Here is a 26066-nt window from a genome sequence, read left to right as displayed (position 1 = left end):
AATACATTCTCCTTTATGGACACACAGTCAACAGGCATTAAGTAGAAAGAAGAGCAGTTCAGACTGGATGTAAGGAAAAGCATTCTCCCTGTGAGGACAGAGCAGCAGTGGATCAGGGTGACCAGGGAGGCTGTGCCATCTCCATCCTTGGACGCTTTCAACGCCTGAATAGATTAAGCCCTGAGCAACCTGGGCTGACTTCCTTCCTGACCCTCCTTTCACCAGGCTGTTGGACTAGACACTTCCTGAAGTCCCTTCTGACCTGAATTTTCTTACAACTCAACACCAATAATATATGGAGAAAAATGTTTTATTTTTAAAGAAACAAGATTGAATTTTTTTGAAAAAAATCAGTTTGTTTTTTTGTTAAGGTTTTTTGGGAGCTTTGATTTTTTTATGTTCAGACAGAAGAATACACTTCAAGAATAAAGCTTATTGTGACAAATGAACTCTGACAGGCTGCATAACATGATGGACCTTCCATTTAGCATTCTACATCTAGGCTAATTGCTGTAATCAGGAAACCTCTATTACTGCCGGCTCTAGAGTGATCAGCAGCAGAATGCAGCTCCTAGAAATATGAATTCAAGTTTCATATTCTGTAATGCTTTCCAAAAACTGTAACACGCTACACAATATTCAAAACTTCAAAATAACCTTATGGAATACCATTATTCCTAGTTCAGCCTAAGATCACAGCTAACCTTTTTTTGGTAGAAATACTGGATTCAGAAGTTCTCATTCTTACATTGTCCTTTGGATTAAAGCTAATCAATGCCCTGATCTGGCCATAGTGCCTTCTCAAAAAATCAGCTGTCCAAGGGTAAGCAAGTAGGTAACACAATGCAGACAAGAGATAAGATAAATCTTAAACTGGTATTGCTGCCAAATGTTTTGCAACATAAACCTGGGCGTATATCAAAGATAAGTTATGTGACAAAAGATCATACAGCATCCCCTTGCTCCCCAACTCTGGCCTGAAATTTGCTGCACATTAAAGACATATGAATAAGTAGCTGTTTCACTATGCATCTTCTCAGAATGCCTAACTATATCTGAAGAGTTCAATTAGTTTATGCTTGCAATGTGATTTGAACAGGTGAACTGTTATAGACTAACTCAGAAGAGCTAGTATCTACTCACCTTTGTAGTAAAACAAACAATAATCAGCAAGCACAAACCATCGCCTTTTCCATAATCGCATTCCAGAGCTATCCTGAAATGCAAGAAATGAGATACACTTTTCATTTAAGGAAAGTTAACAGCCTATCATACAATGCTGTATCAGTGAATAGTTTACCAGAAGTTTACCTAAATACGGTATTAATTGCAGAAACAAGTGGTTTACATTTTTGCAAAATATTATGTACTGAGAAAGAGAAGAGGCAAAACATCCAGCTATAAAATAATCAGGGTAGAATATTCAAACTGCTAATTTTCATTAAGTAATTAAACTTGCATCCCAAACAGCATTCAGATTAACCTTACACACAACCAATGCATATTTTATCTAGACAGATTTATCTGCAATAAAGAAACAAAGTATGCATCTGGATGGCAGAAACTCCAGCAAGGATTGCCTGTAGAGCAAGATGAAAATCACTACACAGCTGTGAAGTATGACCTCACATTTCAGACAATGATCCCCTATAATTCTACAGTCAATCTCCCATATGTTACCCATGCCTAAAATGTAATTTAATCAAATATTCCTTAGGAAATAAAACAGGCTGCATAATGTGCAAATTTTAATGAAGTAGAATATAATATGCCTGTGGAGATCTATATATCTCTCTCTATATATAACATATATCACCTTGTCAAAATGAGTAATATTTACATTTAAATGAATTTTAGAAGCTTGTAAAATTGCCAGACTGTAACTTAAGCAAGTACAACATATTCAGCTGAGGTAGGCTTTGATGAGACCAGCAGCATAGAAAGCATCTTCAGACTTTAAGTGCTTGCAAGTAGAGGTGAGGGGACAGAAGTAAATAGCTAAAGGAATATTATATATACTATTTCCCTTCTTTCTGCAGTCATATTAAGCGTGCAAGGACTTTCTTCCCTTTCCTTTTTCATGCTACAATGCTGTCAACACATACTGTGTCCGAGTTCTGATTCTGTCCTGAAAACTGGACTTGGGTAGTGGATGTCAACAGAGCTGACAGCAGAATACAGCTCTCCATGTAAGAGGAAGCGGATGGCTGTCAGCCATTTCACTTTCCTGTATATGTAGAATCCTAATTGTAAGCCTTAGATTTCAGCCTTTTCCTAGTCATCCCTAAACCTAGCTGCTGGATCTCTGGTGATAATCTGATGGACACTGACTGCCAAATTAGAAACAAGTATTCTCATACAACAAACAGTTTTATTTACTTTTCGCACTTGAGGATGTACTTCTGTCAGCTTAAGAGTTCAAGATTCAGCAGCTGTAAAATTCTCTTTGTGGGATAAGATCCTATAATCCAGCCTTTGCTTGGACACTGGTCTTCGCGAGAGCAATGTGTGGTGAACAGGTCCCTGTCTCCCTTCATTTTATCCCTCCTGCTTCTGGAGAACAAAAGGCATATGGGTTGGAATTAAGCCTTTGATCAGGGTGTAAGGGCATAAGCAAGCAGATGGAATAAGGCCTTCACAGCCAGCCTCCGGTTTATAGTGCATTCTGAGGGAGACTGAGTCAACACGGCAGCAAGCCAGCAGGATAAAACAGGGAAAATAACCAGAATTGGACAACGAAGGTACAGCCTCAACATTTAAGCATGATAGCGATGTCCATTTATCACTGTTGCCACTTCTGAATCAAACCTGTACGAAAACTTGCTTTTCACACTTGCTGAGCACAAGCCCCTCATTACGGAACCTTGTGGGAGTACCCAACACTGCCCTGCATCACCAACATTCGAGCTTCTGTTTTTTTCAGTTACTTGGAAGGCACTCACTTTTACTTGATGATTGTATTGAAGTATATGAACAGAAACAGATGATTACACATATACCTGTTTGTGTAGCCAGCCTCTTACTATAACAGGAACATTGGGATTCCTCCTGATAGCTTGTTCCCTCTTTCCAAAGCTATGAACTTTATTTCCAGCCTTCACAACCTGTAAAGAAGTATAATGTAGAAGTGGTTTTTAAACTGTACTGAGACTCATTTCATATTACAAATAACCTCAGTGCAATAATTCATTCTTCATTACATAGTAACAAAGTATTTATAGCACTTTCAAGGGCAAGTAAATAGGCAAAGATATTTACAACAAAGCAAAAGTCAATCTTCCACTTTCACTAACAGATCAGTGCCAGCACAGTCTGCCAACTCCGGGTGGAACAGCAGCAGCACTGGTGAGTGAGGTCAGAACTGCTGAAGTTTTAGTGTGCTTGGGAAGTATTTTTGAGTACATTACAAGAGCTGCACGCAAGTCTCTCTCTGCAACATGGTACAAGGCTCTTACACACATAGGACTTTGTGCACATGAATCCTACTCTTGCTCTTTGTTTTGGGGGGTTTTTTTTGGTTGGTTTTGGTTTCCTTTCCTATTTAAAGTCAAACAACATTGATAGGTTAATAAAATGCCTGGACCTCGACCGTGCAAACAAAAGGAGACGACAGAGTGATGCTGCTAAGGAAGAGACCTAGACAGAGGTAAGTGGAAATCACAAGGACTAGGTAATGGTTTGTGGTTTACTGCAACCTGTTTTGACTCACATGGGCAAAACTATTTCAAAAACAAACAAGGAAAGCCTATCAGCCTGTGAAAAAGACAGTGAGAATCTCTGGATGACTAACCTGCCTGTTCTTTTCCAATCTGGGCACAGTTTGTTACTGCAATTGCTTTAGGAAGCTGAGGTGCACAAATCACCCTTACAGTTACTCCCGACTTCTCCATGGAAAGAGCTGTCCAGATTCACACTCTGTCTCCTTCCTACAATGTCTCTCCTTTGTTTGAATCTCTTCTCTCAGCTGGTCAAGGTATTGACGCTCTGTCAGCTGCAAACAGCAGCTCTGGAAACAGCCACAGGTTTCTGAGCAGATGCCCCTGCCATTCAGCTGGCAATAATAACCAGTTCACGGTAAAAGCCTGGTGAGGATGGTATCCCCAAGATCTCCCAGCCCATTTCTCTGCCATACCTGTGCTAAGGCACTCAGCTAACAAGCTGCAGAGCACTAGCTGTGCAAACACAGCGCGTCAATTATGACCGCAAAATCTCTCCCGGTACTCGCTCACAGACCTACAAGCAGCAAGTCTGACACTAAAGGAAGGAAGAAATAAGATGTTAGGCATTTTGTGTTTGCTTTTGAAAATATTTCAAAAGATAACTTGTGAACCTGTGTCCAAATATGACTTTAAACAACCACCACAAAGACGTATCACGAGGACAGCCAAGCTCTGGATGATCATATGATCATCAGGCCAAGCCATATATGTTTTCTTTTAAGAAAAATGAGAAGTAAATCAATTCAGTCAAGGTTTTAAAAAAACATTGCCAAATGTTAGATGCAACAGCTACATTACAAGGGTGATGAAAAATAATGAGGCCCAAACTGTTTAAGGCTCTGAAAGTCAAAAATCTATGCTTTGCACCTGAACAGAAATCAATTTACAAAATGTACAGAATTTAGCTTCCTAATTCTTCATTCTCATATTATCCTAGGAAGGGTGAATGAACTGAGGAACAGTTAAAGTATAGCTGATCTAGCCTTCCAGCAGGGTTTAAATTTGATTTTTTTCATCAGATCCCCTGTCACTGATCAAGCACTTTGATTCTCTGACCTTATTTAATTTTTAAAAAATTCAGACCACAATGTAGAAAAGTCATCCTTGGACTTGGTCAAAAGACCGAACAATTTCTATTACACAGGAGGGCGAAAAGTCTTCCCAAGGCTGTATATTCTATATCAATACAATACCTGTAATAGAAATAAAAAATGATTTTATGGTGCTTTATTATTTAAAATTTTCATATCATTTGTAGTATTAATTATCTCATTCTGCTCTGGAATAAAACAAAGCGTAACAGATACTGAATGTCATGCCTTGCTTCCATTAGTTAAAATAAAAAGTTAGTTGAAAAGAAAAGGTATATTTTAAAAACTATTTGTCAGTACAGCAGTAGTCTTTTCTTAACTTAAAATATTCTGATATCATTATCGTGTATTGAAAAACACAGGTCAGAGCAGCTAACTATGTCACTGAAGAGAAAGAAGTTGCTTTTGACTTCAGTACCTTTGTTATGCTGGCTTGCTTATGAATGACTCAGAGTAGCGCGACTGGAATGTGAGAGGAACCCCTCTGCAGATACCGAGGTCAGTGACGAAGGAGGTGGAGGGGGGGCGCCTGAGGAGGTTGATGCCCCCGCAGCCCGTGATGAGGCGGCAGGCTGTCCCCCCCCAGCCCATGGAGGGGAGCGGGGGAGCAGACGCCCACTAGCCCACTGTGGAGAAGCCCATGCTGGAGCAGGGGGATGCCCCCCAAGATGGCCGTGACTCCATGGGAAAGCCCGCGCTGGAGCAGTGTGTGACAGAAGGTCGGCCCACGGAAAGAACCCACGCCTGTGGAAAGGACTCACGCTGGAGAAGTTCGTGAAGGACTGTCTCCTGTGGGAGGGACCCCACGGTGGAGCAGGGGACGAGTGAGGAGTCCTGCCCCTGAGGAGGAAGGAGCGGCAGAGACAAGGTGTGAGGAACCGACCCCAACCCCTGTCCCCTGTTCCCCTGCGCCGCCGGGGGAGGAGGGGGAGAGAACCGGGAGTGGGGCTGAGGCAGGAAGGAGGGAGGGCTGGGGGGAAGGTGTTGTCAGGTGGGGTTTTACTTCTCATTATCCTTGTTTTGATTTGATGGGTAGTAGATTAAATTGATTTTGTTTCTTCCCCAAGTTGAGCTTGTCTTTTGCCCATGACCGTAAGTGGGGAGTGATCCCTCCCTGTCCTTGTCTCGACCCATGAGCTTTTCTTTATATTTTCTCCTCATCCCACCGGGACCAGGGAGGAGGAGTGAGTGAGCAGCTTCATGGTGTTTTGTTACTGGCTGGGCTTAAACCACAAAAATCAGCATGGCCTTTCACTTTTTATTCCCTCAACTCTATAAGCCTCAAATTTCAAAAGGAAGGATAGACTGCTTTGGTCTAAAGTCTTCGGATGACTTATTCACAGTGTCAGCATCAAAATGGTGGGGCCCACCCCAAGAATCTGTGTGCATTTCTGCAAAACTTCCTATCTCAGGTGTCTTACAAATATGTTTATATACATACCAATGAAACATAGTAACATTTTGGTAAGTATAAGCCTAATTTTGGCTTTTTTCTTTTTCTTCTTTCCAACATGCTCCTCTCGTTGTACACTGTACAACTGACATTGTTGGCCAGAACATGTGAAATTCTCTTTCCAAACAATTACTTTCTATTTCAGAAGTTTTATTCAATCCAACACCACAACAAGCAAGACAGAAGTCTTCATCTCTTTCATCTTGAATTGAGAATGACAAATCTGCTGTACAGTCAGCAGCTTGCCTTCCCCCTCCACCCCAAATGCAGCAATTCTTAGCTGTCAACTTTCTGCAGAAGAATCAAGTGGAAAGCCACATACCTGTTCCTGCACTTTCTAATTTGGTACTACTTCAATGAGTATAGCTTTGTATAAAAATCAGTTTGATTTTGGTCAGGATTCCAACACTATACCTAAACAATTCTGTAATGGCATTTGCATAAAAGCATTTCATAAAAGATAATAATTAGCTATGGGTAGCTAGAGACCTTTGCCATGACAAACAGAACACGTCTCGGCTTCATGATTGTGTCTCAAGTCCGCATCTGGGAACTCACTCTTTGAAAGAATGATTATGGAATTCATGGAAGAAAACATTTAGAAATAGATGAAAGGACGTTAAAATCTACTCTCAACGTGCCAGAAGTCAACCTCTAAATGGAGGACACAGGTTATTCATTTTACAGCCTTTATTCTCATTACTAGTTCACTTGAAATCATTTTGTGTTAGGCTGTGAAGGAATTCAACAGATCTTCTGACTCTACAGAACGAGAGGAGTGACTGCAAGCCTGGAAACACATGCAATGATGAAACAAAGCAACTATAAGAAAGACGCTGGTTCTCTGTCTTAATCAAAACTCCAGTAAAGTGTTTATTGAGGGCCTGCAGCAGGATGGATCTTACACAAACTTGGTGGAGAAGGAAAGTACAAGCAAGCCCTCTATGAGAGCTCTATTCAAAGTCTAAAGCTGCCACGTATTAAAAAAATGCCATACCTGAGAGCCTACAAGAAGCACGTGTGGCCACACTTATACTGGACTGTAAACAAAATAGAAGCAGAGATGCACTTGAGTTTTGGGAGGTGATTCTGGATATTCTCCAAGCTGTGATGGAAAAAGCATTACCCTCAGCTTTAGCTCTGCCTTTCTGACATCGCCAGTGAACTAACCTCTAGCACGTGTGTAGTGCTATAAGTTGTATCCAGTCACCATTTTTGATCTGACTGTTTCGCAAAGCCTGATTAGATCAGTGCAAACACGTGACAAAGAGAAGCAGCTGGAGTGGGTGACAGAGGATGCACTCTTTTTGGCAGAAGTATGATCCCAGGTAAGTTAAAGCCAACTGTGTCACTGTAGAAATCCCCAGCTCAAAGCAGAGTATCAGGTCCCCATTAAGTTTTCTGCTTTTAAGAGTGAAAAAGATGAGCCTTCTGCCTCTAATGCTGGCTTAAAAAAAATCAGAATAAGGAGAATAAATACAGTAAACACAAATGCCCAAGTACTTTGGTAAGTTCAAATGGTAGAACACCAAAAAGAAATGTATCAAGTAACTCAGGTAACCTACTGATTCTACTGTTTTCAGTGAAAACTTCATCTAGCACTTTAAGGACAAATGTATTCTTGAGATTTGATACATGACAATCTTTGTGTTGGTCCAATAACCTATACACTTTGGATCTAAAAAAATAATTTTTTTCTTTTTTTCTTTTTTTTTTTTTAAGCTTTTCATGAAATTGTTTTCATCTTTTCTAATATTGACCCAAGCATATCAAAACATTAGAAAAAGATTTTAAGTGATTCCAACTCAACAAAAATATCTTTGCAACCAATTTGGCAAAGTTCTTTCTTCAACTCAATTACCTCAACAGGTTTCACACTTTTGCATTTAGAAGAAACCTGAGAAGTTTAAAAACTGCAGGCAAAATTAAGAAATCTATCTTATCTCTGCTAATTCTTACAGTATTTTTTCGCTTCTTTTTATCCAGCCCCCTCCCATTCTCACTGTACTGTATTTATTGTAGGGTCAAAGAAGCATTAGAATACTTCCAAGTACAGCGCTTTACCATATTTTGTACAATAAACAACACAGGCCATTTGTCAATGACAAACAATAGATTTTTCTATTATTAAACATTCTGCCTGTAAACTTGGTGTCTGTACTGTTTGTGCACCACAGTGATGGCAGAAAAGAATCTAAGCTGTTACTAAGATGAAGAACAGCAGTAAGGTTTCATGGAAAAGTAAGAACTGCAAATTACAATTCCCGGTATTCTGCAGCATTTTTTGCCATACGGTGCTACTATGCTGTAAAAAGGCTTTTGCTTGGGTGGAAGATATTACCTCTTCTTTGAGGTAAGTTATTAGACTTCTAGACTAAACCCATGTCCCTATTAAAATCAGCATTAAATGAGTACTGGATTTAAAGTGAGTGAAGTTCTAATAATCAAGCTGAAACAACAGCCTTTTTCCTTTACCTTAGAGCCAGGTTTTGTATCAACAGCAGATGTAGTTACTGCGGTAGATGTTTCACTGACCATGCTTGAAGGTCTTTGGTTTATTTGTTGCTTGGACATAGATGAATTCTGTCTGGAAAAAAACAAAACCAGATAATCTAAAGCACATTGTTTCAAACAGTCAGCTTTGCCTTTTTATATTTAATATTAACAGTGAGCAAATGAATGACAGGCTAGTCAAACATTTCCCATGCATCTGCAACTTTCTTTGCACCACCACTATTATTTTGATTTCAGGTATTTGTCAAGCAGATGCTGCCAGTGGCATCTGATGATTGGTATTTGTCTATGTATCGGGAGGAAAAAACCTGCCAAATTGTCTGCAAGTCCAACAGAGAATCAAGATATAACAAAGAGCACTCAGAGAAGATAAGGATAACGTAGGGAAACTAGATTGTGCCCAAACATGTGAAAGAGCAAGTACTGGGGAGGGAAGGATAGGAGTCAGCACTTTGCAATAACAGGCTTATTTAAAATCAAAGTGAGACTAGCCTACTGTTAGATCTTTCACTAACTTAATGTTAGATCTTTGAATCTGCCCAAAATATGATTCATACTACAATATGAATTATTAAAATACCTTTTAAGTGAAATGGTGCAATTCATGGCAGATATTGTTAGAAATAAATAACTTCTGAGTCATACTAAGATTCAAGAAATCTTGATAACTAGCTTAGATGCAGACAGCCATTTAAAGCACAGGTAAGATCAATCCTACCATGAGAACCTGTTCAACAAGGAAGAATTCAGTACAGCTGCCCAGATGAAGAAATGAGAGGACAAACAGAAGTGCAAAATCTTGTGGAATCCCATATGCAGGTTGTGAGGAGAAGCCTCAGCATCCAGGCTCAATACAAATTTGTGAATTAAACCCACAGGTAGTATTTTCAAAAATCGTTAACAACAGAGTTTAGCAAATTATATTTTAGGAACAAGCAGCGATACAGTCACACCAGAAACAAAAAACCCAAACTATTAGCAACCTATGATTTTCCTTTTCCTACCTCAATAAGTCACCAAAGCCATTTATTTAAAAAAAAAAAAAAAAAAGAAGAAAAAAAAGAGAGACAAGCCACACCAAACATTACTTTTGCCACCACTGAAATTCAATCCAATTCTGAATGCAACAGAGAACAGAGTAATTTGGAGCAGTTATCACTCATAAGAACAGAGAAGAAGAGTTTGTGATTGTAGTAGCTCAACACAAAGTTTAACTGAGGACAAGGTGTTTGCTACCATTGCTCTTCCTCAGTTACAACATGAACAATTACCTGTCCAAAAGCTTTTATAGTTCATTTGGTGTCAGGGAAAGCACATTTTTCCATTTGTGACCACACAGTTTCAATTAAGCTTGGAAGGAAGTAAAACAACTTTGATCCCATTTCCTTTATGCCTTGCTTATCTGGCATAAATCCCTTCTTTCTAGCTTTTATACCTAAGTTCAGCTCTAAGATATGAGAACAAACCACAGCAAGTCCCTAAAATCCCTGGCCAGCCTTGAATGCACGAGAGCTTCATCACATCAGTTTGATACAATTTGCCTTACCTCTTATGGACCAGGTATCCTACTTCAGCATTTAATCAGCAAAGAGCAGATTAAGACACTTCCCATATATAATGCTGCCTAAACTGTTGATTTCTGTTGATCAGCCAGTTTTATCATCTCCTTTTGACTCTGTTCTCACTTGTTCCGTTCCCCCTCTATGAACTTTCAAAACAGGTAGAAAATGCAGACTTAGAATGTACCTGCATCTTACTTACCTTTTCCTAATATTTACTTATCAAAAAGGTTCCATTTCCCTGCTCGAGGCAACTAAACCAAGAGTAGGTATTTCAGCGAGGAAGGAATACTAACAGATATGTGACAGTCTTCTATGCTGCTTCCTCAAAAAAAAGTATTAGATTTTATATAATTAAGAAGGCCAATAGAAATGAGTTGCAAAAGTATGAAAACAGAACACATTCAAGGAAAATGTTTGGCCTTAGAGGACACAAAATTTCTCTTCTTCCCTTGAGGTTTAGATTCTCTACAATGTCCATACCACAAACTATTGAGTTTTATACTGTAGGACAGTCACACAATATTGTCCAGATACTCACTGGGGCGAGGAGGGAGGAAAGGAGGAAGTGGAGGGAAGAGGAGAGAGCACATAACATACATGTTCAGAAAATCTGTAGGCTTTCCACACTATAAATAATCTGATTAGATTATGTTTCTTTGTTTTATAGAGTAGCTATTTCATAAAGAGCTAACTTTCTCAGGAAAGACAAAAATGAAAAATAAAATTTAAGTTTTGATAAATTGGAATTAATATTTTCAATAAAAACATTAATGTGGAAAGGGAAATAACCCCAGAGGAATAGTTTTAATCTACAAATTCAACTCAGATTGAAAGGATTTTCACTATTTCACAAGATACTGTTTTACAGTAGGCTAAACATAATGCAGTTTAAAAAAAAAAATAAATTAAAAGAACTACAGAGGAAGATAAGCTTTATATGTTTAACAAGGCCATCACTATCAGAAAATCATAATGCAATACAGAACAATAAACGCATAATTTCTAAGCATTCATAATGTGGCCATTTAGCAATTTCTCTTCCACTTGCTACTGAAAGTGATCACTGCCAATAAATCAAGCTTTCCTCTTCTAGTAGTACCGAGATTAATAATGAACTTCAAATTCACAAGGAGAAAAATGCTTTTTAAGAAATGTGAGGTTGTTGCCATGTGGAAGAACTTAAATAGCCAGCAAAAAAGACAGTAAGTCCATCAAAAGAGAAAATAGGTTATTATTCTCCTAAAAAAAGGTTTTGGGCAGCAAACACTGGTAATCCAAATTGTCTGTACCCGAGATGTAATAGAAAACACCAAACAATATTGAAAATTAATTTAAGTACTTCTATATAGTTTTTCAAGGACAGAATAGATGTGTTGCCTGAAACATAATGAAACTCAAGTATTCAAGTGTCTTAATAACTGATTAATATTCTCAGTCTGTTTTTAAGAGCAAATAAAAATATGCAGAATATCCAAAATCACCTGAAACATCCCAGCATGTTAATGGAGTTAACGCTGTCCTAATAGTATTTACAGATTCATCTTTTAAAAATATATATTTATGTATAGCATTAACTCTGTGCATTGAGAAACAGTAGTTCAAAATCACTATTACCAAAGATGTTTGATAATAACTGTTATCCAAGATACCCCATCCTGTCTTCATAGTGACTTTTTTGTCTATTTTCAGGATTTTTTTCTTACTGCCTCCCTCAGATGTGTGCATACACACATAGAATTGTACTGTGTACATTCAGAGCACCAGTCCCTTCTAAATCTTTTCCTTCTAAATCTTTTTAAAATAATTGAAAATAACTGTATAGTATCTCCTGTCAGGCAACTCCCTGCTATACTTAAACAGTGCTAGTAGGTTTACAGAAGTCACATTTACCAGCTGAAAGAATTACATGGCTAATATTTGATTTATTAAAAAAACAAAAAACAAAAAACAAAAAACAAAAAACCCCAAACCACTGAACGACAACAACCACAAAATTATTACAGCAGTAGCCTGTATTGAAAATGCAATACTTACAACAGAACATATTCTTTTACTCTAAAAGATCATAAAAATTAGTCGACTTAGAAGATCCACATTCATGCCAGAGACTTAAAAAGTTTATTTTGTTGGAACCAAATACGACACAGTAACATCATGTCAATCCAGTTTTAATACTAATAAATCTCCTATTCAGCTAGATAAAAAATTAACTGTCCTAGTATTTCTATACACATAAACATGGCAGATATTTATTTTGGGGTTGCTTGGGTTTCCTCCTTTCTCTCCACCTGATATTTTTGCTGCTATAGTAACCAGATGCAATAGACAAAATAAGATGGCTCTCTCCCCAGAGATGATACACAGGCTTCTATCAGTTGCACAAAAAACAGGCAAAAAAAGAAGGTAACACTAATTGGATTAAGCGCATTTTTTTCCCCTATATTTCTACATTTACATTCAAGTCTTATCTTTTTTAACTTTAAAGTACTACCTTCTCATTTGCAAACATACTACTATCACAAATACATTGCAAAGCTTCTAATACACTACTACTAGTGTTTAGCTACAGATACAATTAGATACATGGCTGTAAGTGTCTGCTTCTTCCTTTCCGTATACAATTAGTTAAAGAACTGTTATTTAAAGAAAGATAAGAGAGAAGAAATCTAAACATTACGTGCATCTATCCTAAGTAATTCTATCATAGATTTTGTAGAGAATTGTGCGTATAACAATGTGGCTAAACTAGATCTAACGCCTGTCCGGCAGCCTTATCATTAATACTCATTTTTCCATTGGTTGTTTATGAAAGGTCCCTTTGTGGATTAAGGGGTCATTAAAAACATAAAAGTAAAGCACAGAAATCAAGAGACAGTTGTGAAACGGAGGGTGGCTCCCAGAGGGAATTCCCATACAGCCAAGATGAACAAATTATTTACGGATGATCCTGAAAACTGTGAGGTGACCAAGTCAATAGAGGACAAAAGTTATTCTGAACACAAACTGACATGCTGACAGGAGCAGATAGAAAAATAATCTTCATATATGAGTAACAATGTGATAAGATGCCAACTGAATTCAATGTCAACAACAGAAAACTAATTCAAAGGAGGAAGAAATTAAAAACATTTCTGCAGCTTTTATCGCTCAAAACAACATTGGCCATCTGAGGAAAGATATTTTTAAATCTTGGCACAATCAGTAGAAGCAGCCAAAGTATGTTAAGAATTATTTGGAAAAGAATAGAGAAGAAAAATACAATTAAATTATAAAAAACAATGAGCTCATACACTGAATACTGCATTCACCTATAATCCATCACTCCATCAGAAAAAAGACAAATCTAAAAGCATCATACAGAAAAGCTAGCTCTCAAACAGGGCTAGTGAAAGGTACAGAACACACAAGCCACGTGCTAAGTGACCAAAGCTGCTAAGCTTGTAAAAACAGAATAGGAGGTAGGGATTTGACAGTGGTCTCAGCTAAGAATGGGCTAGGACATAAGGAATTATCAATCACTATTTCTCAAAAAAAACCTAAATAAGAACGCCTTTAGGAAGAAGGAATAGCGTAAGAATCAAAAGATAATGTAATTCAAAAGTTATAGGTTCCAGGCAATACTCTTTGTTTTTATCCTTCAGTTACAATGGAGTTGAGGAAATCAAATTTCAGCTTAAAAAGCAAAATTGATGTGATACTGTTTAAAAGGGGAAATGCCTTGGGAAAAGACTAGTAAAATACACTCTCGGCCTTCTACTGAAAATATGTAGTTCTCATTTGATGAAGTGACGCAAGGGTGTCTGGTTCATAACTGACTCATAATCAAGCTAGGATTACATCATTTATTGACATCATTTTCCAAAACTTCTTTTCAAATCTTCTTGCCAGAACATTGCTTCCTGGATGAGAAACGGCCAGAGCAGTCTGTATATTCATCATTTCTAAATTACTGTAAATTACTTTTCTGATGTATCTATTAAAAGGACACATTTAACATTTGTTGCAGCCTGAACAAGTTTGTGCTTATGTCTCCCCACCAGCTCCCCGTCAACATCTGGTGACAACTCCTGGCTTTGGCCCTAATCTTAAATTAAAATCAACCCATAAGTAATAAATCACGTCACAACAGAACTGAAGAACAAATTGCCTTTTATGAAATCCTTAAAAGTGCTACTACTTCAGACAGGATTCTTCAGCTATAGAAAGAAGTACTCTCAGTCAAAAGGATCCCATGATGGAAAGTTTGCACCGACCATGCAAATCCAGAGACTATCTTTCCAATTGCGTCCTGTTTGTGAAAGTCATCTCATCACAAGATACGATCTGCAACACTGATTCCATACTAATACACCATGAACAACACCAATGCCATACAAATCCCTGATGCCTCAGGGAAAAGAACTGAACACACGGCATAGCCCCATTGATTCTTAGGCCTACAGACAGGGAGGTGCTAACAGCTCCTTTGATTTCAGCAGAGATATCCACATATGTCAACAGCATCATTTGACAGGAACTCAGGTATGACCATGATGAACAGCATCTGTGTAAAAACCCACGCTGTCACACAGAAGTGGTACAAAACTAAGGAAACCAGAGCATCCCACACACATGAAAATGACATCTTTAAAGCAATTTTAACTGATATATTAAAAACATCTGATTTTAAAACTGTATGTGTCAATAATAAAGCCAGTAATAGAGCTCAGGAAAATGTTCTTGCAAAAGACTCTTTCCTGAGTAGTCACTACAAACACATACTCCTCTCTATATCCCTCCAGCCATTCCCTCTTCTTTTAGAATAAAAACCACCTGTCTCTATTAATTCTACTACATTGTAAGATCTTTTTCCCGCTTTTCATACCATCTCAGTGTAACTGAAGTCTAGAGATGACAAGTTATGCCCATTCATCTGATTGCCCTCCAGATAAACACCTTCATTTCTCTTCCAAAAGAGTTTCTAACATACACAAAAGATCACTAAAACCACATGCCACCAGCAAGTTGTTCTTTCATTTCTGCTTTTAATATTTTATCTGCTACCATGATTACAAAACCAGAAACAGCCCAGGGAAGTGTGACTAAGCCCAGGGAGGCACTCCAAGGAGTTCTATCCAAACACCTATTTTCCCTTACATATGTACAAATTTTCTTTATATTAAATTTGATTGAACTTTTACAACAGATTAAATAAAAATCAGTTAACAGACAGAAGTTGGAACACAGATGCAGTGGCTGTTGTCCATACTGCCTTTGAGACTTGCTCCATTGCACAATCCCTGTTCTCCTCACTAAATGACTTGGAGCAGCTTGTTTGCAGACCTGTTAAGGAGCTGAACCCCTCCCAAGCAGCAAACCACCCCCATACCAGGTAACACCCGGGGTGACCTCCAGCTCAGTAGCTATCCCACAGTCTTTGTACCTAATCACAGGCCTCTCCCACACACTGCAAAATATGTTCAATGTTCTATTTCATGTTGATTCTCAGCAGGGACCTTAACATAGGATTGGCCCTTTGATGTGCTTTGGGCTTGGGGGAGGGCAGCTGTTTGGTTGTTTTTTTGCTGGGGTTTTGTTGCTATTGTTGGTTTTGGTTGGTTGGTTTATTTGTTAAACCATTTGAGAAGCACTTCTCAGGGCTGTAGCCGAAGCTCTGAGCAGAGGGCTATACAGTCATGCTCTACTTCTCCTTTCCTCCCCAAGTCCACAATAGAAGACACTGCCAGAGAAGCCTCAGTCTCCTGGGAGCCTCGCATGGCCTTCTCTGGGCCTCATTTTTCTTAATCCTACACTCCTCTAAATCAAACATAAAGCAAATTAAACGTCATGTAAGTTTAAACAAAGTGTTCAGAATTGTGCGGGCAGCCATACAAACCACCACATCTGGGCCATTACAGCATGATGGCCTGCCTCTGGGATGCATGAAGGGCTAAAGGCTGCTTAAACAGTGTTGGAACACTAGGCTGGAAAAAGAAAAGCTATCTGGTGGTGACCCTTTCCTCTTGCCTGTTGGAGTGATGTAGATGGAGTGATGTAGAACTTTTTCCTATACTCTGTCTAGGGATGATATCCAGTCATAGCATTACAGAAGGGATTCCAGGAGCAATCTAGCATGCAGCAAGGATGACAGGAATAGTTAAACCCTACAGTGAAACAGGGAGTGATCCAAACCAACGCCAAAGACATGCCCAGATACACCAGTTTGCACATACGCATCTCATGCCTTTTTTTTTCTTTTTTTTTTTTTTTTTTAAATCAGACAATCAAGATAAAATATGCTGGAAACTAATATATGTGATTCCATTTCTCAGAATAAGTGGAAGAATGCCTACTTTTAATAAATACCAGGCCAAGACAGGGAATACAGAAAAGCTAAAACATAAGAAAACCAAGGAATTACAATGGAAACCAGTAATATTTTGTGTATTTCAATTTCAGTACAAACCTTTCAGTTTGCTCTAAAGACATTTTACATTTATGTTATGTATATCTGATATTTATATAAAGCTAAAGCATCATTGTTTAAGTATCCTATTTATATTGTCTTTTTTTGTTTGTTTACTTTGGGGTTTGGGGGGATTTTTTTATTAAAGATTTGGTAAAGATTTTCTCTCAAGCCCTAATGTGGAACAGTGCTAGACTCAAAAACATACTATGAGAAGTAAATTTTTAAGCATAAACCATCTCTATGACATTTTTGCTACAATACCAGAAGAACTGTCAAACTACTAAACTACTGTAGGTAAATGCATTACTATTTTAGATGTCTTGATATGGGTATAAAACTACTTACTCTTCTCGCAAAATAAATTCAATATTTTCTGGAGAAACCTGTCCTGTCAGAGGATGTCTAAATGACGTGGTCTGCTGATTATGGCTGAAAGGAAAAAAAAAAAGAAAAAAAGAAAAAAGAAATTAATATTGCTAAACTCAGTAAAATATATCTATGATCTCTAAAAGGCAGAACTGTTTATACTGATGCTTTGCGGCTGCTACTCCAGAAATGAAACGTATTTCTGAGGTACTTTTCAAGCTAGAAATATTTTCAGCTCCTTCCTGCATTCTTGTTGACTTTGCCAATGGCACACTGTACCATTTAATTATTAAACAGGTTAATGTTTTAAAAGTAAACTAGTTCCAAACCTTAGTTAGGGAGACGCACTTGAATTTATGATTATTTACACCTAACTACTACCAGATTATTTAAATTTAACATAGAAATGACACATCATAAATTACTGATTTGTATTTCTGTAAATTTCACAGAACAGAACCAGTAAAATAATTTAACGTGTTACTGGACAATGTTTTACACAATTTGTAATATTTAATGAGATCACAGAGAGAGATTTTGTGGAAGCCATTTGCTGCATGCTTTTTCTCCCCTCTAGTCTGGTATTTCTTCAATGATTTTTCTTTACACCTCCATGCAGAGCATCATATATAACCTTAGCTGTCCAGTTGCATAGCCTATATAAAACAACATAGAATCATAGAATTATTTAGGTTGGAAAAGACCTTCAAGATCATCGAGTCCAACCATCATCCATGCCCACTAAACCATCTTCTGGAGTGCCTTGTCTATGCGCTTTTTTAATACCTCCAGGGATGGTGACTCAACCACTTCCCTGGGCAGCCTGTTCCAATGCTTGATAAACCTTTCGGTAAAGAAATTTTTCCTAATATCCAATCTAAACCTCCCCTTGGGCAATATTTCCTCTTGTCCTATCACCATCCACCTGACAGAAGAGACCAGCACCCACCTTGCTACAACCTCCTTTCAGGTAGTTGTAGAGAGCGATAAGGTCTCCCCTCAGCCACCTTTTCTCCAGGCTAAACAGCCCCAGCTCCCTCAGCCGCTCCTCATAGGACTTGTTCTCTAGATCCTTCACCAGCTTCGTCGCCCTTCTCTGGACACGCTCCAGCACCTCAGTGTCTTTCCTGTAGTGAGGGGCCCAAAACTGAACACAGTACTCAAGGTGCCGCCTCACCAGTGCCGAGTACAGGGAAACAGTCACTTCCCTGCTCCTGCTGGCCACACCGTTTCTGATACAGGCCAGGATGCCGTTGGCCTTCTTGGCCACCTGGGCACACTGCTGGCTCATATTCAGCTGCTGTCAACCAGCACCCCCAGGTCTTTCTCTGCTGGGCAGCTTTCCAGCCACTCCTCCCCAAGCCTGTAGCGCTGCATGGGGCCGCCGTGACCGAAGTGCAGGACCCGGCACTTGGCCTTGTTGAACCTCATACGATTGGCCTCAGCCCACTGATCCAGCCTGTCCAGATCTCTCTGTAGAACCTCCCTACCCTCAAGCAGATCGACCCTGCCTCCCAACTCCTTGTCATCTGCAAACTTGCTGAGGGTGCACTCAATCCCCTTGTCTAGATCATTGATAAAGATATTAAACAGAACCGGCCCCAACATCAAGCCCTGGGGAACACCACTTGTGACCTGCTGCCAACTGGATTTCACTCCATTCACCACAACCTTCTGGGCTCGTCCATCCAGCCAGTTTTTCACCCAGTGAAGAGTGCACCCATCCAGGCCATGAGACGCCAGCTTCTCAAGGAGTATGCCATGAGAGACAGCGCCAAAGGCCTTGCTGAAGTCAAGGTAGATAACATCCACAGCCTTTCCCTTATCCACTAGTCAGGTCACCTGGTCACAGAAGGAGATCAAGTTGGTCAAGCAGGACCTGCCTTTCGTAAACCCATGCTGACTGGGCCTGATCCGCTGCTTGTCCTGGACATGCCATGTGAGCACTCTCAAGACAAACTGTTCCACAATCTTCCCCAGTACCGAGGTCAAGCTGACAGGCCTGTAGTTCCCTGGATCCTCCCTCCGACCCTTCTTGTAAATGGGTGTCACATTAGCAATTTACATAATTTAGTATTTCATCTGAGTTAAATTAAAATCAGGATTTTCTATCAACCTTTCCCCCAGAGTGCTATCTAGATGTTTGCTACCCTCTGTGAAATATTGCTATCCATTAAAGACAATTATTTTATCTAGCTGTGTAACTGTACTCATATAATGCAAAAATACAGAGTGAAGAAAGCTTATTTCAAGATAAACTGGTAGTCTTCCCTCCTCCCCAAAGTCAATCATTTCAATTAATTGTACAGAAAACACAAGACAATTTCTATAGAGTCTTATACCTACTAAACCCTTTATTCTGCAGCCGTGTCAAAAGAAACAAGCTATAAAAATCACAAATTTTAAAGAAATAAGAAACTGAAGATCTTTCTTTAGTATTAGAAAGGTCATGGCTGACATGCTGTTAGGGAGCCTTAGAATTAGAGAGAGTAATGAATCAAGAGCTCACTTATCTAAGGTTCTGGATTTTTGAGTCTAGTTAACAATATTTAGGTAAACAACATCCAAAACTAGAAATCCCATCAAATGCAGCAAAATATTAACACATTGTGAATATATTTGGAAAACAAAAATAATAAAGCCATTAAATTAATTATACCTCAAAGATCCAAAAATGAACACTTCATCCATTTTTTTGTTTTAAAGAAGGGTTTTCTTCCTGTAATGCCCAGCAATTTCAGGTCTTACAGATTTGACCCAATTGTCCAGCATAGCAGGATGTACCCCCAGAAACAGAATAAGGCATGAAGAAATATTTTGGGGTTTCGGAGTAATGAAATTCCAAAGAGATAACAATCCTTCTATAGAGTAAAGGACAGCTAAAAAATCAAACAGCTTGTGCAGCCATAACATTCAAATGTAAATAGCTCAGGACATGCCATGATTTAAAAAACAAATGAAAACCAACCAACCAAAAACCACCACCAAAACAAAACAAACAAATAACCCCCCAAAACCCCAACAACAATAACAAAAACCCCACAACCAAAACCACAAATTGCTCACACTAAGTCCCACTTGGACCATGAACGGCAGAGGATGTTTTCTGTGCGTGCTTTCCAATATGCCTTGCTACAGGAAGTCATATATAAGGGACCAATATAATGAACATCTTTAATGAAAAGTTGAAAGCTGTGACAGCTTATGTTACACCAAAAGGTCTTTTTCCAGCCTCGGCTCTTACAAAATTCTAGCCCTACAGCCATTAAAAGCTGTGAACAACGTATTAGGCCATCAACTACCCCACAGCACCAGCAACAGCATTCATTCCCTAGACTGGTGAGAACTGACCTCTGCTACAGAGGTGGGTTAATGAAGTTTCTAACTCTTCAGTTTTCCCATGAAATCACAGATCAGGAGAAAGTAATTCCACTAAGCCTGCAGTGCTAACATCTACAAAGCAACCATGATCTTTTTCTCACAAAAGGACTGAGGAGTATTGTTTTCTAAAGAAGCACTTTTACATGAGTTTATTTTCTAATTTTGGGTATACATCCAAAGAAAGGAATAGGAAATTGCAGATGGTTTCAAAGAAAATAATAAATAAATTGTAACAGTAACAATTAAACTCCATATTTATCACACAGACCAGTTTTAAGCTGAAAGTCTTTCCTTTCAAAACAGGACTGAAGCAGCCTGTTTTATCTTTGATACTTAGGCTAGGCCTACTAACAAAAATGCAGATACATTGTCAGCTTTATTCTCCAGGGGCAGACAAACTGTCAACAAGCTCTCATCTGCAGGCTTTTAGTCATTAATAACTCACTCTACAATTAACACTAAGAAAAAGGACTATATTCCAGAAGTGCTCTAGGGTTATTTAGGAAATGAAGTTACTCATTATACCACACTAGCACTTTCACAAATGTTTTATTATTTCCCATGAAATAAATTCAGCAGGCCTTCAGAAGATGAATTAGTCCTCCTGCTGTAGTTAAAGAGCAAGTCCATTACTAATAGACTAAATATTACTTGCTAACAATAAAAGTTTTAGCTGGAAAGTAAACACTTCTTAAATATCTGAGCAATTGCATTTTGGGAGACGTTTTGCACTTCAAATAGCAAGAGCAGAGAAAGAGAAGGATAGTTCTGTTACTACATAAAATGCAGATGGTAATTTCACAGACAAGGAGAAGGCATACAAAACCAAAATTTTCCACAAATCTGCAGCTTCAATACTTAGGACTTGACTGAGAAGAGAGAAATGAAACCACTGGCACTAACAATTAGTTTTGCAGAACACAGTGGTTTATTTGAATTTGAAAAGTGAGAGTTTAAGTGTTTTGCCTCATAGGACTCATTAAGAATAAGCAATAGTATTCAAAACAACCTATACAACAGATGGCTAATGCCTTGCAACAAGGAATTAGATAGCAGGGAGATTTTTGTCCCAGTGAGAGCAGTCAAATATTGGAAGAGGTTGCCTAGCAAGGCTGTGGAATCTCCATCCTTGAAAACATCCAAACTGCAGACGGATAAGGCCCTGAGCGACTGAATCAAACTTTGTAAGTTGGTTCCAACTTTGAAGCTGGCCTGGCTCTGAACAGGAGAGGCTGGATCTGACGGGGTCCAGAGGTTCCTTCCAACCTAAATTATTTTCTTCTGCCTTTCTCTGCTCCTCCCTCCATCTTTCTCTGCAAGTATCACTAAATTCTTAAAATACCTTTGAAGCTTTCCCAGTATTTAAACAGATGTACTCCAAGAATATTAGCAGTACCTTGTTTTGATTAGAACGAGAGAAATTGTAACGTTAGATTTTTAGATTTAGATCATTATTTTTTGTTGTTGTTTTCATGTCCTTTAAATACTTGCTTAACAGTAGTATCTGTTTACACAACAATGATAACAATAACATCTCCAGTGAGAGTGATCTAATAACCTTGTTGCAGTGAAAGTTCTCCTTCCTTTCCAAGCACAGACTAAGAAAAGACCTGGCACAGTTGTTCGCCAGACACATTAGCTAACCAAGCCTCCTGGTAGTTAATCATCTGTATTTCCTCCAAACAGCAACTACTGAACGCATTTCTATTGTCCAGAAATCTACCATGTATAATGGGCACAATAAATGAGCCTTAATAAAAGGACACAATATGCTGCTCCACTCTTCATGCCCCTTTTATTCTTTCTTCACTGGAGAAAGACTTAATATCCCCAACAAAACTGGGAAAGGCTTATGACGCTTCACCATGCGAATTCTGAATGCACTGTAACTTGTATTTAGTACAATGCTACACATTTGAAATGCCAAGCTAACTTTCCTAGTAATGTTACACATTTTCTGTGTGATAAAATACTGCATTTTTCCTAGCAATCATCTTTTAATTTTAACAGTTCTGTATTATTCTGTTTTTGTATAATTACTAATCAACAGAACCACCAAACCAAAGCAAGTATGAAAACTCCACACAAAAATTACATTCATTAGCATCTACTACTACCATCATTATTAAATTACAGTATAGACTGTTAAAAGTAATTCTGAATTTCAAAGTTACAGAACACAATTTTCCAAGGCTTGCTGTTGGTTGATAATAGTTAAGGCTCAGACCTTTCGTAACAGAATCACAGTTCAAACACTGGCTCTTTGCAATTAGATACCGCAACACAAATTCTACCATTTCACAGCATGCATACACAATATCGACAAACATTAAGAACTGATGGTCACCCACTGTCTGAAGACCGAGGTACTAAGACTCAAGACCTTCAAGATGTAAACAATGTTAATACATCTGGCTAACGTTAGACACACATGAAAGTATGCTGCTTGAGCATCTAATGTAACTTCTAAGTTGGCCCTGGCTTCAGGGGTTGGGGGGATGGAACCAGATAACCTTACAAACTCCATGTTGTTTATGATCCTGCTGGGTGGGTGGGAGTGCAGACAGACACCTATAGCCTTTGATAGCACCTTACTGCTCACCATCAGAATGCAGCCTAAAACATTTCTCAGATATTGATTAAGCAAGTCTGCAAATTTAACACTGCCTATCATTTGTTTGCACCAACCTAACCTAGAGTATGATGAAATCTAACTGATTTAAACACAGGAAAACCACACAATTATAATCAAGTCTCCAATCCTACAATGTAACTGACACAGGCAGGCACTTTTGCCCACATGGATCCTTTTGCAGAACTCATCATTAATGCAACCTCACCTATTTTTTTTTTATTTTTTTTTTACCTTTCAGTTCATTTTGTATTCAAGTCAAAGCCAAGTTATAATAATTAACTTTTGGACATGACTGATGCTGACGACCTTTCATTTGAAGCCAAGCAAGTTTATAGATCGCCTCTAGAGTAATTTAAATGCCCAAGCAGATGAACCTTGAAATGTGTGAATCAACTACTGATTGAGTCTACATCACATCAAAAACAAATTTATAAGTTGCAAGAAAAATTCATGGTGTCATTGGACAGACTGTCCTATAAATTATTATGAGCTATTTCTACAGTATTTATTTTCCATGTAAGCTGACTCCTTTATGCTTCCCTGCAAGACTAGATAAGCATGAACATCTTTAAGTTGAATACCCCAAATGGTGATGATGTGGGCACCCACGCTTCTATGGGAGTTACTGGTATGAGTGCAGCCAACAGAAGAACTCACACAGTGAAGAACTGCTGTTCAGCCAGCAAGTTGTTACTTCAGACAGGAGGAAGTGCTTGTATATAACCAGGAAAACAGCCAGGCACAGTTTGCTTTATTTCATAACATGTTTCTGATATACATCAATAGCTTCAAAATAGTTTCAGCATTCCCTTCTGAGTATTTTTTAGATATTATCTTTTAGAGTTGGTTAGAAAGAGTATCAATGAATAGTCCAAGAAAATCAGTGCCATCAAAGTTCTGCAGATAATATTATAGGAAGAAAAATGCAATGTAATACAAACATAATTTGGAAGAGTTCAGAACAATACCAACTAACTCTATTACACAAGCACTACAAGCTGGACACACACAAAACCCCATCTTTTCAAGATAATGAACATTATCCATACTTTATCATAGTAGAGTGTCTCCTCGGAGTACCAGTAAAACCCTTGCTCCACTGTAATCAGTGTCTGGGAGACTTTCCTAAAGTCAAAATTTCACCCCCTCATACAGTTTAATTAGCATCTTAACCTATGCACTACTGCATAAGAATCACAGAGTAAAAGTTATTCTCTCAAATCTCACATCCTCCTTAGACTATCACCCTGAGAATTTGCAAGTGGTTAGTTATTTAGGCAGAATACGATTCTGTAACTATCTTGAGCAGCTATGTCTGTGACTACAATCAGTCAACACAAGAGCCTGTGCTTATAAAGACAGACAAGGGGACAGCTGGCATGATATCAGATTATATCATATTTTCACTTTTTCGTTGTAAGAGCTTGCAGACAAGAAAAGTTTGAAACTAACATTAAACCGACAGTCATGCTCTCACATAGTGTCCTTCCTTCTACCTAGCTCACTAATAATGAGGTTAAAAGGGAACTGCAGGCTTCTTTGGAGCAGGGTCTTTTTTTTTTTTTTTTTTGTTTTAATGAACTACCAAAGATAATTTATACTATCCAATAGTAAGATCGGCAGGAAAGGTTTTGCTATTAACGAACATCCTTTTAAGAACAGATCTAATAAATCACTGGTAAGCTAATATGGAAAATGCCACTGAATCACTACAGATATTTTCAGTCATTAAAAGACTCAGATAAAAGGATTAATATACGATCATCACAGACTTCCATGAGTATTACAGGTTGAAGTCATCTGCCGATTCACAAATCCCTTTGATGCATATCATGAGACACCATCAGGATTTTACTAACTCACAAAACCCACATTCAAGTAACTTCAAATTAAGGGAAAAAAGCACGTTAAAGTTTTGAAGACCAGGAAATCCTTAGAAAAGAGGACATTCCTGAAAAGTGAAATTTGATTCTATTTCCTTACTCTTGCAGTTTTAGAAAAATTACAGTCCTTGCCTTCAAAATTGATAATTAAGTTTTAAAAAAAAATCCTCTGATCACAGCAAAATAAAATTAGAAAGATAAAAGATCACGTTATTGTATCACATCTTAATTCAGGCTTGGAACTCACTTAAGACTGTTCCTTTCTTTCCCACTAAAGTATTTTAAGAGAGTCAGAAAATTGTCCATAAACCTCCAAAATAAAATGTAGTACCTTCAAAACTATCTATCTAAATTAATTTGGAACTTTGCTACCTAATAAAAACAATCTTGACTTTTAGTGACAATGAAATGTCACCAACATCACAACGTGAACAGCAGACTTGACTGTACATTCCTTACGATAGCATGTGAAAATCTAAGTCAAAACTTGAAAGTTTGAAATGGAAACAGGAGTAGGCCCAATAGTTAAATACATGTATTGGTGATATATACATACATATATTTGTATGCTTACATATATACACATATACATATTTATATGTATATCTGGGATACACACACACAGCCCTCATCTCCAATGCTGGCACAGATATTTCTGCAATGATACAAATAACTGTGGCTCCTACAGGATTAAATGGTTGGGACAAATAGTCCCAACAGTCCAATTAGATGCAGAAACTCCAAAGACAGATGCTCACATAGAAAGCAAGTATTTTTTTAATCAAAGATTTTTGTGAAGAAGGCGTTTGTTTGTTTGTTTTTCCACTGGGGATCATCGGTGTGACAGGAAAGCAGCAACTTAACTTTTTTCACGACTCAGTTCTGTACTTCACATAAAGCAGCATTTGCCCTACAGCCTTTCACACAGAAGAAAACTATGTAGACCTAGTGTAACCATATTACAGTAGCAGAGTCGCAGAATAGTTAGATGTGAAATACTGCTATAAACCAATC

The 26066-nt window shown here is 38.3% G+C and overlaps 1 protein-coding gene and 1 long non-coding RNA gene across 12 annotated transcripts in view; one reads left to right on the top strand and one right to left on the bottom strand.

Annotated features, from left to right (window-relative positions):
* Nucleotides 1-26066, bottom strand: part of PLEKHA7 (pleckstrin homology domain containing A7) — a 166910-nt gene that overhangs the window by 51609 nt on the left and 89235 nt on the right. For 9 of the 11 annotated variants that reach the window (XM_075047990.1, XM_075047994.1, XM_075047991.1 and 6 more), the window contains 4 exons: nt 17133-17216; nt 8739-8850; nt 3000-3104; nt 1144-1216 (listed from right to left, as the gene is read on the bottom strand). In XM_075047990.1, coding sequence (XP_074904091.1) covers nt 1144-1216; nt 3000-3104; nt 8739-8850; nt 17133-17216 — 374 coding nt within the window. The remainder of the gene's footprint in view (nt 1-1143; nt 1217-2999; nt 3105-8738; nt 8851-17132; nt 17217-26066) is intronic. The other 2 variants (XM_075047995.1, XM_075048000.1) reach the window with 1 other exon arrangement.
* Nucleotides 3556-17136, top strand: LOC142040298 (uncharacterized). Its single transcript, XR_012653168.1, has 4 exons — nt 3556-3646; nt 5173-5678; nt 6409-7591; nt 14380-17136. It is a non-coding gene; the product is annotated as an uncharacterized LOC142040298 (long non-coding RNA).

The sequence above is a fragment of the Buteo buteo genome, chromosome 16 (genome assembly GCF_964188355.1).
Source record: "Buteo buteo chromosome 16, bButBut1.hap1.1, whole genome shotgun sequence".
Classification (NCBI taxonomy): Eukaryota; Metazoa; Chordata; class Aves; order Accipitriformes; family Accipitridae; genus Buteo; species Buteo buteo.
Note: the sequence above shows the minus strand (reverse complement) of the source record. Positions and strands in the feature narration are given on the sequence as shown.